Here is a 14,838-nt window from a genome sequence, read left to right as displayed (position 1 = left end):
CTGATCAACTGCTTTACTTTTGACACCAACAATTAAGAATTGTTTTCTTCTACTTGCTGCACGACACTCTTTAGTTTTTTTATTTTTATTTTTGATAATTAATAATTTGCAGATGACCAAGATGGTGGATGTTATTGTTCCTGAGGCTGTAGTCATAAGCCATGAAGGAAGTCATTAGTTTAGCCCTTGGCCATTCAACTTCGAGGAGAGCTAAATACTTTTGCTTTATTCGTGCCTCCTTCTTTTTTTTTTAGATTAACGTGGGTGTCCGGGCCAGCTTACGCGTACCACGACTAATCCCACGGGCCCTGAAGTTAACGACCATGTAAGCCTCCAGTGGCCATCATATGAGCAACCAAGAACTCGAATCTGAGACCACAAAGGGAGCAAACTCCTTGATCCCAAGTCTTTACTACTTGGCCACCACCTCCTCCTTGTTTGAAAGAGATCATGCTCTCTTCCTTAAAAAAATAAAATAAACATGCTCTCCTCCTGTAACAACACCCTCCCTCCTCACACAAAACGAAAGCAAGAATTTCGCTTTCCTGGGCTCACTAAAAATAGGCCTCATTCATAACATTCAAGGGCCCGTTGTTTTTAGTTCAGGGCCGTAAACAGACCAAATCCAAACTGAGCCTCAGAGAAATGTCTGGTCCATGTAAAATTTGAATGAGTTTGGCCCATAAATAGCCCATTGTTTAGTGTCGCAATCCAGGGCGAGAGGACAGCGCGAATATGGTAGCGTAGCGCCTCGTATCTTCCTTCTTCCAATCTCACGCATGACAAACAGTGACAGACAAGCCAACCTGCAGAAATCCAAAACCCTTTTAGATTTCCAGTTTTTAAAATTTCTCAAAATGCATGTACTAGGATTTTGCTAATTTGAAAAAAAAGAGGAGTAACAATAAAGCGAAGATCTGTAATTCTTTTCTCTTCAGCGATGGATAGAAATGGGATTTTGAGAGTACTTTGGCTGCTTTTCTTGCTTTTTTCTGATGCTTCTAACGCTTCTTTTCTTTCCAAGATTGGAAAATTGGTTGCTCTCAAAGACGACAGCAACTCTGTCCAAATCCAAGTAAATCTTCTCTCTCTCTGTTTGTTTGTTTTTCTTTTTGGTTTTTTAGAGAGTAATTTAATGATTTTTTTTTTTAATTAAGGTGCCTCCATCGCCAAGTCCAGATCCTGCTAATACACTGAATACGACAAACACTGAGGAAAATTCTGCTTTGAAAGCTGATAATTCGACAAGCATTAATAATAGTAGTAGCAGTAATAAAAGTGATAATAATAACACGGGAATTGTGGGTCCAAGCTCGATTCCGGGGAATCAAACGGATAGTGAAGCTGAAAAAAATAATGATGAAAAAAAGAAAGTGAGTGAAGAGAAGGATCATCATAAGACGGGTTCGGAATCGGACGTTGGCGGGGAGAATTGTACGAAAGTGGGTACTAAGGGGTGCACGTACCGCAAGTCGATGTCTGCTTGCATTCTTGGGTTTGATAATGGTAATGACTTTTTATATATTGTGATGTGGTTTTGTTTTCAGCTGTTTAGTTTCCATTTCTAGTTGCAATGTTTAGTTTATTATATGAAATTGATAGTTTAATGATGCATATTATGTGTGCTGCTAGTTGCGAGTGAATGGTTTCGATTATGTGCGGTTTTAGGAGTGTGAGTGATGAAAATGGAAATGAAATGAATTTTGTATCGTGAAATGCTGAGCCCAAACGGTGAATGTAATCAGGACCTTTTGGTGGTATAGAACTTGATTCGTAAAGTGGGATTGTAGAAGAGAATCAATCGTGGTACTATGTCTGGCATTATCTTTGGATTGGGTCTTGTAGCTGCATCAACATTTAAGATAGGTGGCAGGCAATTTTGTTATATTTGTGTTGGTTGCAACTGATCACTGTAGTAGTGTAGTTACTGTGGTCGCTTTCACTTTTTTTTTTTTCTAATAAAAAATAAGGACTATATGTGAACATTGGTATTGACAATAAAAACTGTTTTACAGTCCATCAGTTGGTGGAGTTTGCAGACATGAATAATTTAAAAGATATGTAAATCTAGTTCCTTGATCTCATGAAAATGGGAAGTCAATTTTAAAAGGAGGCAGCATTGATATTTCCAGAGAAACAATTTGGAGCATCCTGGATATAGGAATTTATGGTAGCAAGAGTATAGCTTGTGGGGTACATGCTTTCAGACTTCTATCATCGACATTGATAGCCAAGTATTTCTTGGCCCATGTAAAGTGATCAAGTAGGATTATGGTATTAGAATAGCATATTCACCCTTTCTTTTTTTTAATGCAAATTCATTTATACTTTTCAAGTTGCATTAAACTCATTGGAATTCTAAAATCTCACATAATTCCTGTTATATTTGTTTAACTTTGTCTCGGCATTTCCGTTGCAATTCAATATAGCTTTTTCTCAAGGTCACCTCACCTTCCTATCTGATTACTTGTTTCTGGAGAGCTATTGCTGGAGTGGCTGTGTACAAATTCATATGTCATGTTGAATAGCTCAATGGAATTAGTCGTTGATTACTATGCACTTATGTTGAAATTTAAAATTATTGAATTGTTTGCTTGGTAGTAAAGACACAGTATGTTAAGGGTAGACAACCATGTGGTATTTTTGGTAGGTTCAACTGATTGCTACAGTAGTGTTTTATATTTTTTTTTTAGAATCGTAATGTAGATATTTTGTTGTGATGGCTTTCACTCTTTCTTATTTTAAGTAAGTGATAGTATGTAAACTGTGGAATTGCAAATCCAAACTATTTTACGTTTAATCCATCAATTAGTTAGTGGAACATTTATATTATTATATATGCTTAGTGTAAATGAAGTATTCAGCACACCTCTGCCTCCATTGGAACAATTAAAGAGTAATAACTGTATGAAGCTTACACTCGAAGTGCTTGCTTTACTCTGTGCATGCATTATTGAGACATTTACCTTGATTAGTTTGTGTTCTATGTTGTCTGATGACTTAGGATATCAGAATAATGGCATATTTCCAAAAGGAGACTCATTTGTCTATTCTTAAACAAAGTCTTCATATTTCAAATTTGCATCAAGCCCATTGAGATTGTAAAAGATCTCTTGTAACTCCTATGTTTAGTCTCACGATAGCCCTGGCCATAACCATGTAATACTTTCATTAATTCAAAATATCCAGTTAAAATTCATTCCCCCCTTACTACCATGTTCTATGTTTAAGTGACTCTAGTTGTGTGTATTTTCATTGATTTTCAGAAGCCCTTTGGTGGCCTTTCTTCCCTCTTCTATAACTATTTACAAGTTTGGGTACCGAAACCTTAGCTGGAAATTATGACTCTTGGATTTTAATGGCTATTTTTTCATGCATTAAGAGTTTCATGATATAACTCGCAACCCCGGAGGCTATTTGATTGATTTATAATACATAACTGCCGACCCTTTTTTCTGGAACAAAAGAAAATATTAAGTCCCAGATATTTCTTCTTAACTTCAATTACAGGCCTCCCCATTTGAGTAGGAGTACGACATATGGATTATTGGGGTTGGTGACAACACCAGCAAGCACTTACTTGGTTTTGTCAACAGATGCTATAAATGTTTTTAAGTCTTGGTATCAAGATAGATTTGAGCACATGCTCGAGTGAAAGCTATCTTATTGGAACTTATGAAGGACAAGTGTCATCACAAGCATCTTAGGAGGTGCTTAAGAAATTCCCAATCTACTGCTTGCTGTCATCTTGCTCTTGGGCTGAGCCCCTTCTATCTTAAATCAGACATGGTGCATCAAATTCAGCCTGTGATCTGCCTTGTCCAGATCCCAATCCTCGTGTAGACAGGTTTAGTCCTCTGTCATGGCTCAGAAGCAGCATTTCTTTGGTTTAGGATGTTATACTTCCTTGGTGGCTGCACATTGTGGATAGTATTGCGCCAGAAATTGCTTCTCTCCATTCATGAATCAATTGTTCCTTCAAAAAAAATAATATTTAAAAGTTATGATATTTTCAACTATTCAGATTCTTTGGATTTCTCTTATTGTTACACTCTAGAAGGCTGCTTTATGGAGACAGGAGAATTGTTATTTTTGTTTCTTTGCCCTTAAAGCTTGGCTTCTTATGAAATTGATACGCCTCAGGCATCTTTCTTATAGATGTTAAACAATTTAGCTATTGATAATCCATAAGTTGCAGGTCTCTCTTAGGGACAGCTGGTGTGCGTTGGCATTTCCACTTTTGGTGGATACTCTTGCTGTTTGTGCTTCGTAAGGAATATTTAAGTGTATCATGTTTTATTGCCTAGGAAACTAGTAGACCAATCCTTTTGTTTACTGTTCTCTGAATGCAAAACAGACTTAAACTCAAAACATAAAATATCTAGCGTGCATGCTAAAACAAACACATTTCTGCATGGTCATCTCACAATTTCTGGACAGTGATAGTATATGTGACTGCTACATGAGACCTGGATCAATGGACACTAACCATAATCATTATATACTTGTTAACATGTGTCACTGGCCAGTCTCCTCCTGTTAACCATATCAGGTGGTGAGTTTTTGTCTGCAGTTTCAAATACGTTATTGTTGCTTATTCTATTATATGCAGTAGTGTATCAGCCAACTTTTATCAATAAGCTAAAACAAGTGCTTTTGGTTGCAAGGGCTGTGTTCAGATAGCATTTAACTTTGCAACCTTTTGGTTACAATTGCCTGTCCAGCATATTTTTTTTACCTCTCTTGCAAGTAGTTAAAGCCACGCGGTGGAAGAAATTATTTTAATTATGTGTTACACATTTTCTAACCCACTTATGTTGTTATATGTTCAGGGGTACTCAATATTACTATTTTTATGTGATTCATCATCTAATGTCCCTTTCTTTTTGTAGAATCCCAAAGGTGGACTGTTCTTATACAAAATTCTGGGGAACACAATTTGTCAGTGGATGTGCGTGCCCCAAATTCTGGTTACAATTCTTTGGTTGAAGTAGGGAAACACCAAACTAAAAAGGTATGGATCCTTTTCCTTCTTCTTCGTGTTGTTTCTATGGTCTTGACTTAAAAAACCAGCATAAGATATGGAATACTTTTTAAAAAAATGGAAACAATAAAGGCAAAACAGAGTAAGAAAATGAAGTTAGGTTAAGCTTCTTTCTGTAACATTCCTTTGGCACACGTAAGAGCAGTTTCGAAATTCAGCAAGAACTTACGAGGTGTTACTGGCTCTTGTCTCCACTAGCTAGACTGAATGCATTATTTTATATAATGGCTGGAAAGACATGACTGAGAAAATTATTGAGATACAGGGTTAAATTTACTAGAAACTGTAGACAAATTGAATGGAGCAAGGGTAAAACATACTACTAAATTGGGATATTTTCTTGCTGATTGGGTTTGCTTTGTGATGTTTCATGTAGGTGACCTAAAAATTGTACATGTGCGTCACCTGTAGCTATTTACAGCTGCATATGTTGGCCTCCTTTTTAAGAGAGTTTCACTGTCTACTTTTCAGATCATTTTGACTGTTGGCGAAAACACAGAGGTGATATTAAATGCTAAAGACGGGGAATGTGTTCTACACTTGGATCCTCTTGAATCTCATGGAAACCTTTTCTTGCATTTCCCATCTTATGACCAGCTAATTACCCCCATCAATGGTGCTTACTTCCTAATTGTTACAGCAGTAGTTTTTGGAGGGACATTCACTTGCTGCATGTTTAGGAAGAGGAGACGGAAGGCTGGAACTGCTTATCAGGAGCTTGAAATGGCTATGCCAGAATCTGGTGTTGCAAATGTTGTCGAAACAGCAGAAGGCTGGGATAAGGATTGGGATGATAATTGGGATGAAGAAAATGCAATAAAGTCACCAGCTGCATGTCACTCGGCCAGTGTCTCAGCAAACGGCCTTACTTCTAGGAGTCTAAATAAAGATGGATGGGAGAATGATTGGGATGACTAGGACCTTTGCAGGGAGAAGGGAAAGAAGAAAGTTCTTCCTTCCCCAGGTTTTGGACATGGAGGTGGACAAGAAAATCGATAGATATACAAAACTTAGGAGATACGAAAATTTGATTGTAAATCATGACACGAGTGATTTTGGCATTTGTAGTTTCATTTAACAGTGAGAGTCCAGAGAGGAAATGAAAACACAAAGATGATGTAATCTTTCTGCTTTTTGTGAAATGTAAATTGTTTTCGGCTGGCATTTGTTTTTGTGCATTCTGCTTTCTTTAACAAGCACCCTGAAATGTATTTCATTGCAAGCCCTGTTTTTCTTCATTGGAGGGGAACCCAGTCCTTGTTTTCGGTCCAGCATATGAAGGGAAACAACACTGGAGTTGGGACATTTAAAAAGGCCTAAAAGGGCAGCTGATGATAAACACAGGAAGACGATCGAGGATGATCTCCTTCTATTTGTCATATTTGTGGCTCGAAGCCAACTGGGTGTAGCAGAACCAGTGCCATATATACAGAGGTCGAGACCCAGAAGCAGGAAAAGAAGCGGTGCCTGCCATTCATTCCAAAAATGCAACTCCCCACTCTAGGTATGTTCCAGTCATGGATTGTGGATATAGTTGTGCTTTTTATCTAACCAGCAGGTCCCATGAATTAGAGTCGCATCAAGAACAGGCAGCCCAAGATCTCTCTGTTCTCCACATCATCTTTTGATTGAACCGTGGACAGAAGTTTCTCCTTGTCGTCCGTCCAACTATTCTGATTCGAAGTCAATTTTCAGGCTAACAATGGCGAGCATGCTGATTGACTTGGATCGGGACACTAAACACTCTTGTCAAATTGTCCCGTGTGTGTATTACATATTCCATCTCAAACCTTTCTTTTTGTTATTATTTAATAGTTATGCTATTTTTATGGGTTTTCATAAATGAAAATTAATTCTTTTATTCACTAGTTAACCTAACGCCCAAAAAAGTAAATACAATTCCTTAGGCGTTGTTAATTATTTTTTTATCACCAAAAAATATTTTAACTGTGAAACAAAAATAGTTGATAATTACACTTGCCAATATATAAAATTGCTTACAAAAATAAAAATTAAATTAAAAAATTGAGAAATAGATATATATTAAAATACATGATCTCATGTCGTGAGAATTTATTCAATTTTTCTCATTTAATTAGATATTAGGCATTTTTTATAATAAAATTAATAATTTATATCCTATTAAAACTAAATAATATGTTAGCATAATCTTTCCTCTATTTAATAATAAAAAGTTTGAACATTCTAAAATTAAAATAAGAAACGTAACCTTTTCATCCAACTTTTTTTAAGCATAATATTTGACCAAAAATTAATGAAAACAATGTTATTCTAGTATGTTCTATATTTTTCTAAATATTAAATTGATAATATTTTAGATTGGTTATTTTAGATTGGCCTGGGTTAAACCAGGCTAACTCGTTATATCCGTGATTGTTTAATAACTTTATTTTTTAAAAATAATTTTTATAATAATCACATGATAATGAAAACATACACATGCAAAAAAATAATTAAATAAGATTTAAGGAAAATACATTAAAAAAACATAATGGAGGATTGTCAAAATTAAACATTTGTTAATATGGAAAAAAACCAATGTTATAATCTTGTTCAAAAACAAAGTAAAAATTAAACTTTATTTAATAAAATAAATTCTAAATATATTTGAGTTTTTAATAAAATAATATCTCAAATATACTTTTATTGAATTTATTATAATGAATTTCAATAAAAAAAATTTAAGACGCATTGAGTTAAGCCTTTGTTTAGCATGAATTTTGAATTAAATCAAGTTGTATCATGTTGTAGTTATCCTTTCATGATTTTATTGATTAAGCAAGTCGAAACATGATCTAGTTAAACTATAAAAAACTTGTTTTGACTTTAATTTTTATCCCAAACAATTGCCATTTTAACCTTTTATTTTAAAAAATATTAAAACAATAATGTTTTGGATAGACTTTAATCAATCAAATTTAACCCACTAAACATATACTATAGGTTATATATTCAAATGAGTTTAATTGTACTAATAAAAGTAGACATGTGCATGAAGGAATAAAATTTAAGGAATATATATATATATTTTGAAGGTTTTACAAAAAGAGAGTGTGCTAATATCATTAAAAAAAATGCTATAATCTCAATATAAAATAAAGTAAGAATTAAATAGTATTTAATAAAAAAGTGTAGTGGGGGTGCTTTTCAGGACCGCCGTGTGATTTGCCTTGATGATTTCCATGTCCATCTTCATTTGGTTCCCTTTGGGTTCCAACACCTTTTGATTATACAAACTTCAAATCTAAGGGTTAATTATTTGCTCTACTCGCAGATATACAGGTTGTCTATCCAAATAAATTAGAAACCGTGCGACCAACTTCGAAGGAGAGCATTGGTAGTCTAATTGGCATCGGTTGGTACACAGAATTGAGAGCATGACTGTCCTCCGCAATGAGTAGAAAAAATAGGATCGTAAAATTTAATCGAAAAACACTTTTGAAAAGAACATGCAAGATGCAGCATGAGCTCTCGCATGTGTCTCTCCTCCTTACTCAAGCGGCAGTTAGCTGTGTAATGCAAAGCAGGTGGAGATACAAGCATCCATCAACACACAGGAACCCGGAAAGACAAATGAAATATGCGTATGTAGATCATCCCAACTCTTTCGAAGGACAATAAATGCAAGGAATGTCAAAAGAGCAATTGAGACATCGAAACAACCCCTGTTAAGACCACTTGCTGCAAGATGATGCCTTTGAAATCATATCCCGCGAGTGATTTCCCAGATAATAACTTTCCTCGGAATAACATTCGAGGAAATAATGCAGAAAATAGGTACAAATATTTTTGTCGGTTTTTTTTTTGTCAGAGATCTTGAAATGCAATAACAAAGAAGGGATAGGGGAACCATAATCTGCATCCAAGAGTCCAGAAATTAAAGACAGAGAGACATTTATCATACTAACTGCCTTTAAATTTTATAATCAGGTGCCAAAAAGTTCCAAGAACTCTTGAAACTAAAAATCAAACTGCTTTTCTGTAAAAAATCGATACAACTTGCAATCTCAAACCCGATTAATTCCTAGTTTATCTCGGTCCGAACATCTCTTTTGCTACATGATGGGATCCTGGAAAAGCATGCATGAATGAATCGCAATCTTGTCTCCTGTCACATGGAGATTGTACAAAACACCAAACACAAATTAAAGCAACACTTACAACATTGTTAGAGCATAAAATACAGAGTAGTTTCCATGTCTTCCATCTACCTGGAGAACACACTCTTTGAGCTAAGACTAAAACTCTCGGAGTGTAACAATCAAAACATTATATAGCGGATTAGGCACTACCTTTTTAATTGCACTGCATAGGTTCCTCTAAAGGAAAATGGGTCCTGGAAATCACAAAACAAAACCTAGGCCCTTTTAATCCCAAGACACAACAAAAAGAGGGGAGGAGAGAAGGGTGTCGGGTTATTTGAGAGATAGAGAGGAGTGGGCTAGGGTTTTTTTGGTTTAATTTGGAAGAACGGGGTTGATTAAGGTAGTATTTATACTCCATCAAAACTCATAAAATCAATAAAAGATCGTGAATTTGCATGATTTTACTGGATTTACTTAAATCGAGTATGATCTCACTAATTTTTAAGTTTTTTTTATCTGATTTTGCATACTAAATACAAATTGATTTGTAGGATATATGATTTTACAAGTCTAATTTGTGATTTTGACAATCTTGATTAAGGGTGCCATAAATTCCCAGAAAAGCAAAAGGTTAAAGCAGAGATAAATTCAGGCGTAGAAGCATGAATAAAGCAAAAGAGTCTTTTTTCATGAGCATCATACCATTCAATACTTCCCAAAAAGTCATTTGATACTGACTGACTTCAGCTGTTCTTTAGCTTGTTGTTTTTGTTCTCCTTTCATTTTCTTGTGGAAACTCCTGTCTATATATGAATAAGAAAGAATGTCCAGATGTCGAACTTTTCTTTTACTATTTGAGTGAACAATAAAACAATATGAAACAAATATAAGATACTATTAAAACAAAGATGAGGAGCCAGTCAAGTATATACTCCATAAGGAGAAATACCATTGATGCAGCATTGTACGTGCCCAATATTCCGGTGAAAAGGAATCCGGTCGTGGAAACTGTAAATAATATTGTCATAAAAAGAAATGGTATAAAAATAAAATCACAAAAACAACAAAAATTTTGTGAAGTAAATTGAACAATGTGTTCTTTTTTCTTCTTTTGAACAAACCAACCAGATTCATCTTCATCGGAGAAAACATGTTATGTGTTTCTTTCTTGAACTCCACAAGTCCAGTTCACTCCAACTCTTCATGACCCTCTGCAGGACATTGGATCAGCTCTAAAATATTAACCACTTCCTCCATGTCTGGCCGATTCGATGGGACATGAGATGCACATATCAAACCAAGTTTTATCACAGGAATTGCCTCGTCTGCTGGAACTTTTCCTCCAAGTCTGCCATCAATGCATTCTTCCACTCTGCCATCCTCTAGTGCTCCCCTCACCATGTCACATAGCACAACCACGTCATCCTCCATGTATTCCACTGGTCTCTTCCCTGTCACCACCTCCAAAACTAAGATCCCAAACCCATACACATCACATTTCTCAGTTATCTTCACAGTTCGACAAGCAAACTCAGGAGCCATGTATCCTAGCGCACTCTGGATTTTTCTGCTTAAGATGCAACGGTCTAATGTAGGCAACAGCTTTGCCAGGCCAAAATCTCCCACCTTTGGCTCACCAGAATCATCTATTAGAATATTGGTAGATTTTAAATTATAGTGAACTATGTTCATGTGATGCAAATGGGCCAAAGCTCTAGCCATTCCAAGAATTATGTTGAATCTATGTCGCCAGGAGAGGTGGTTCTTATCAGGCCCATCGTGGAGATGCTTATACAAACTTCCACTTGATACATATTCATAAATAAGGAGTTGCAAGGTTGGAGTCCAGTAATAACCTTCCAGGGCGACAAGATTATGATGTCTAACCTTTCCAAGTTCCTTTACTTCCCTTTCAAATTCATCTTGATACTTGATCAAACTTGAAACTGTTAGCTTCTTTATAGCAACTGAACGCCCATCTCGAAGTATTGTTCGGTAAACAACTCCGAATCCACCGCAACCAAGTTCTGAGTCTTTGTTGAGTAATGCACGGGCCCCAGCAACAAAATCAGCATCACCAGAAAACATGACAAGCTTGTGATAGTTCGGATCATTAGTTGGGGAACAGCTGAAATCTTCCCCGCCAGAAAATGCGAATGCAGCAGGAGAACGTGCCATGGAAGATTGTGCATGAATATTGAGGAAAATAACAGCTACCACACCAAGGGTGATGCAAGCTGCTGCACCAATAGCAATGAGGGCAGAGATGCTGAGAACAATCTTGTGATGGTGATCTAAAGAGGTGCCATTGGAGGAGTCAGAAGAGTTGGGATTCAGAACAATAGGCTTCTGATGGTCAGAAGGGCAAGATAGGTTGACAACAGAGCCACACAGGGATGGATTACCAGAGACAGATGAGGGGGGAATTGTGTTGAAGAATCCCCCGAGTGGGAGGTCACCTTGGAGGTTGTTATGGGAAATATTGAAGGATAGGAGATGGGAAAGATTAGTCAGCTCTTTGGGTAAGCTTCCAGAGAGACGGTTGAAAGATAAGTCTACGTATTGAAGGTTGATTAGGTTTGCAATGGCTACTGGTATTGGACCAGTAAGGATGTTCCCAGATAGAATTCTGTACAGTTAAGGCGAAAAAAAAGACAGAAATTGTTAGAACAATGTAGTTCAATAATTTATAACTTACAAAATGGAAATACAATCAAGCACGAATCAAGAGTCTAGATTTTTAGTTGAAGTATTCTTTCATTCTTTTTCTGCAGTTCACCATTTAACAGAAACTTCATACTATATCAAATGACCGAATCTCATTGATAGATTTAAAATAGACACCAAATGATAATGTACTAAGCAATAGCAAACGCCACAGAATAAACAGCTAAGACAAACACCCTTAAACACAAATTATTATAATAATCATCCCAATCAGGTCCTGGTGCATAGATGCCAGCACATATGTGAATTTTCATCTGGTGAGTCTACAAAACCTAGATAGTTTTTCATAGTACACCAAAATGGCAATAAAGTTTGCCCACATAGGTCAGACTAAGCATCAACACGCACATAAGTAAACAAAGAGCAGGTATATATACCAATCAAGTTGTTTCATGTAAAAATTTCAACAGAAAGAAAGCTACCACCTGCCCTCTAGAACAATACGACTATACGAGTGTGCAATTATTTACTCTATAATGGTTGATTATAATGGCTCTCAATCGAAATTACCAAAGGACTGCAAATTGAGTTGTAAAAACAGAGTTATATTCTCAGACAACTGCAAGCACAAAACACTCGGAAATAACTAGGGGAAGAACCAAATGGATAGCTTTCAAAGTAAAAGTTAAGCAGGCGAGGAAGAACTCACAAAGAAGTTAAAGATGAGCACTTTTTGATTTGAGTGGGAATTTTCCCAGTTAGTAAGTTCTTCTCCAATCGCAGTTCCGTGAGTGAAATTGCTCCTCCAATTTCAGAAGGAAGGCTTCCATTTAGCCTATTATCACTCAAATCCAGAGCTTGAATCATTGTTAAATCTCCTATGCTCGATGGAATAGAACCAAATAGTTGGTTCCTTGATAAATTCAAGAGTAGCAAGCTGCTTAAAACCCCAACGTCAGATGGAATTTCTCCGGAGAAGACATTTGAAGATAGATCCAAGACCTGAAGACCTTGGATCGAGACCGCCAACGATACACCTGAAGGATGTTGTATGCTCTCATCGAATCTGTTGCCCGAAGGTGACACACTTTTTAACCCCGGCTTGAAAATCCACGAAGGAAGATTACCTGTCAACCGATTATGGCTAACATCTATAGCCAAAAGGTTTAGGCAATTCATCATCGACTCAGGTAACCCTCCAGTAAGCTGGTTCATGGACAGATTCAATTCCTTCAATACATTAAGGTTTCCTATTGAAACAGGAATCCGACCTGAAAACCTATTGGCAGAAAGATCCAAACTTTCAAGATCTGTCAACTCTCCAATCCATCCAGGAACTTCACCAGTGAATGAATTTCCTCCTAGTCTAACCGTAGCACATGAACTGAGCCTCTGCAATGACTCTGGAAGACTACCAGACAAAGAATTCTCACTAAAATCAAGCAGTTTCAAAACCTGAGAGCCTCCAATATCCACTGGTAGCTGCCCAGTGAACCTATTATTTTTCAAATTAATGACTCTTAAATCAGACATATTTGCAATTCCTTCAGGAACCTCTCCTTCCAACAAGTTATCAGATAGATCAAGAGACTGTAGCCCTCTCAAATACCATAATCCAGATGGCAATTCACCACAAAGGCCATTCGACGAGAAGTTAACCAATGAAAGCGTCATACAAGAGCTCAAAGAACCAGGAATCATCCCAGTAAGATCATTCCTAGCAAACGAAACAGACCTCAACGACCCACATTGTTGAAAAAACCCATCAGGGATTGACCCTGATAGGCTATTATCACTCAAGTCAATAACTTGTAAACCCCCAAGTCTAGGAAGATCAGGGTTTACAGTCCCGTTGAATTTATTATTAGCTAAAGAAAGAACCTGAAGAAACTGTAGCCTTAGAAGACCACGACCAATGTGCCCAGATAAAGAGAAGCCATCAAGAAACAGTTCAGTAACCCGATGGGTATTCGGTTCACATTTGACACCAACCCAGCTACAAGGACTATCATCATCTTCATTCCATGATGAGAGTTTAGATTCCGGGTCTTGAAGACCTGCCTTGAATACCATCAAGCCAAGAACATCATCATTGAGCGTTGAGTCCAAACACTGCACCACCAGTAATGGAGCTAAACCAACTAAAAATAAGAACTTGAGTAGCATTTTTCTTTCACTTCAATCCAATCCAAAGTTTTGATACATTTGATGCTAGAAAAGTAAGGAACCCATGAAAGAAAGCAAAAAAGTGGAGCGAAGGGGGTATAAGACTTGAAAAGGGGAGATTTTTTGAGCAATCAAAGATGGCAACAAACGCTTGTCGTGTAAAACGACAGAAAACAAGGTGGACGTTACACCTAACAATGGCAGGGAGGGAGTAAAAACAAGAAAGTTTTGTTCTCTTTATTTCTTTCTTTTAATCTTTGGAGATAAACTAGAGGGGGGGGGGTAGAAAGTTTCTGTCTTTATAAACAGACACAGCTAGTAGAAGCTAAAGATGGTGAAGCTAAAAGCCCTGCAGCGGAAGAAGATAGAACAATTTACAGGGTCAACAAAAGAAAAACACGATAGAGAGAGAGAGAGAGAGAGAGAGAGAGAGAGAGTAAAGAAGAATGAGAACGTAGGTGGGAGGGTGGCTATATTTTTGGACAGAAAAGGAACCAAAAGCAAGAAAAAATAAAATCACAGCCGCAGAACCCACTTTAGTATACAGACTATAGAAATACTTACAAATACAACCTCGAATCTCCAAAAGAAAGAAACACCGCAGAGAGAGAGATTTTTTTACAAATTTTGAAGGGATTGGGAGAAAAAAGACGGAGCAAGAGCATTTAATGGTGGATGGTGTCAGAGGAGAGAGAAAAACAGTAATGATTCTGTTTTGATGCTGGTGTTGGTGTTGGTGTTGGTGGGTGCAATGAAAGGAAAGAAAGAGTAAAGAACGCTGTGCTCTTATGGAATGCTGCTATCTTTCTTTTTGAAAAAATAAAAACTATAATCCGCCGGAGAGAAAACAGAAGA

At 36.8% G+C, this 14,838-nt stretch overlaps 2 protein-coding genes across 2 annotated transcripts; one reads left to right on the top strand and one right to left on the bottom strand.

Annotated features, from left to right (window-relative positions):
- The first annotated feature begins 730 nt into the window (after positions 1 to 730).
- LOC105121862 (uncharacterized) lies at positions 731 to 6,204 on the top strand. Its single transcript, XM_011020706.1, has 4 exons — positions 731 to 1,075; positions 1,158 to 1,506; positions 4,893 to 5,014; positions 5,516 to 6,204. The coding sequence occupies exons 1-4, from the start codon at positions 941 to 943 to the stop codon at positions 5,960 to 5,962; spliced, it is 1,053 nt and encodes a 350-aa protein (XP_011019008.1). The 5' UTR covers positions 731 to 940; the 3' UTR covers positions 5,963 to 6,204.
- Positions 6,205 to 10,026: 3,822 nt separating this feature from the next.
- LOC105121860 (probably inactive leucine-rich repeat receptor-like protein kinase At3g28040) lies at positions 10,027 to 14,838 on the bottom strand. The gene is made up of 2 exons (XM_011020704.1): positions 12,527 to 14,838; positions 10,027 to 11,779 (listed from the first exon to the last, which is right to left on the bottom strand). The coding sequence occupies exons 1-2, from the start codon at positions 13,981 to 13,983 to the stop codon at positions 10,339 to 10,341; spliced, it is 2,898 nt and encodes a 965-aa protein (XP_011019006.1). The 5' UTR covers positions 13,984 to 14,838; the 3' UTR covers positions 10,027 to 10,338.

This window comes from Populus euphratica, unplaced genomic scaffold (assembly GCF_000495115.2).
Source record: "Populus euphratica unplaced genomic scaffold, PopEup_1.0 scaffold46.1, whole genome shotgun sequence".
NCBI classification, from domain to species: domain Eukaryota; kingdom Viridiplantae; phylum Streptophyta; class Magnoliopsida; order Malpighiales; family Salicaceae; genus Populus; species Populus euphratica.
The sequence above is the reverse complement of the archived record's forward strand: the minus strand, read 5'-3'. Positions and strand labels throughout refer to the sequence as shown.

Coding starts and splice junctions, on each gene's coding strand:
- LOC105121860 (XM_011020704.1), bottom strand. CDS start 13,983: ATGCTACTCAAGTTCTTATTTTTAGTTGGTTTAGCTCCATTACTGGTG. Junction 11,780..12,526: donor TGCTCATCTTTAACTTCTTT/GTGAGTTCTTCC, acceptor TTAACTGTACAG/AATTCTATCTGGGAACATCC.
- LOC105121862 (XM_011020706.1), top strand. CDS start 941: ATGGATAGAAATGGGATTTTGAGAGTACTTTGGCTGCTTTTCTTGCTT. Junction 1,507..4,892: donor CATTCTTGGGTTTGATAATG/GTAATGACTTTT, acceptor TTCTTTTTGTAG/AATCCCAAAGGTGGACTGTT. Junction 5,015..5,515: donor GGAAACACCAAACTAAAAAG/GTATGGATCCTT, acceptor TCTACTTTTCAG/ATCATTTTGACTGTTGGCGA.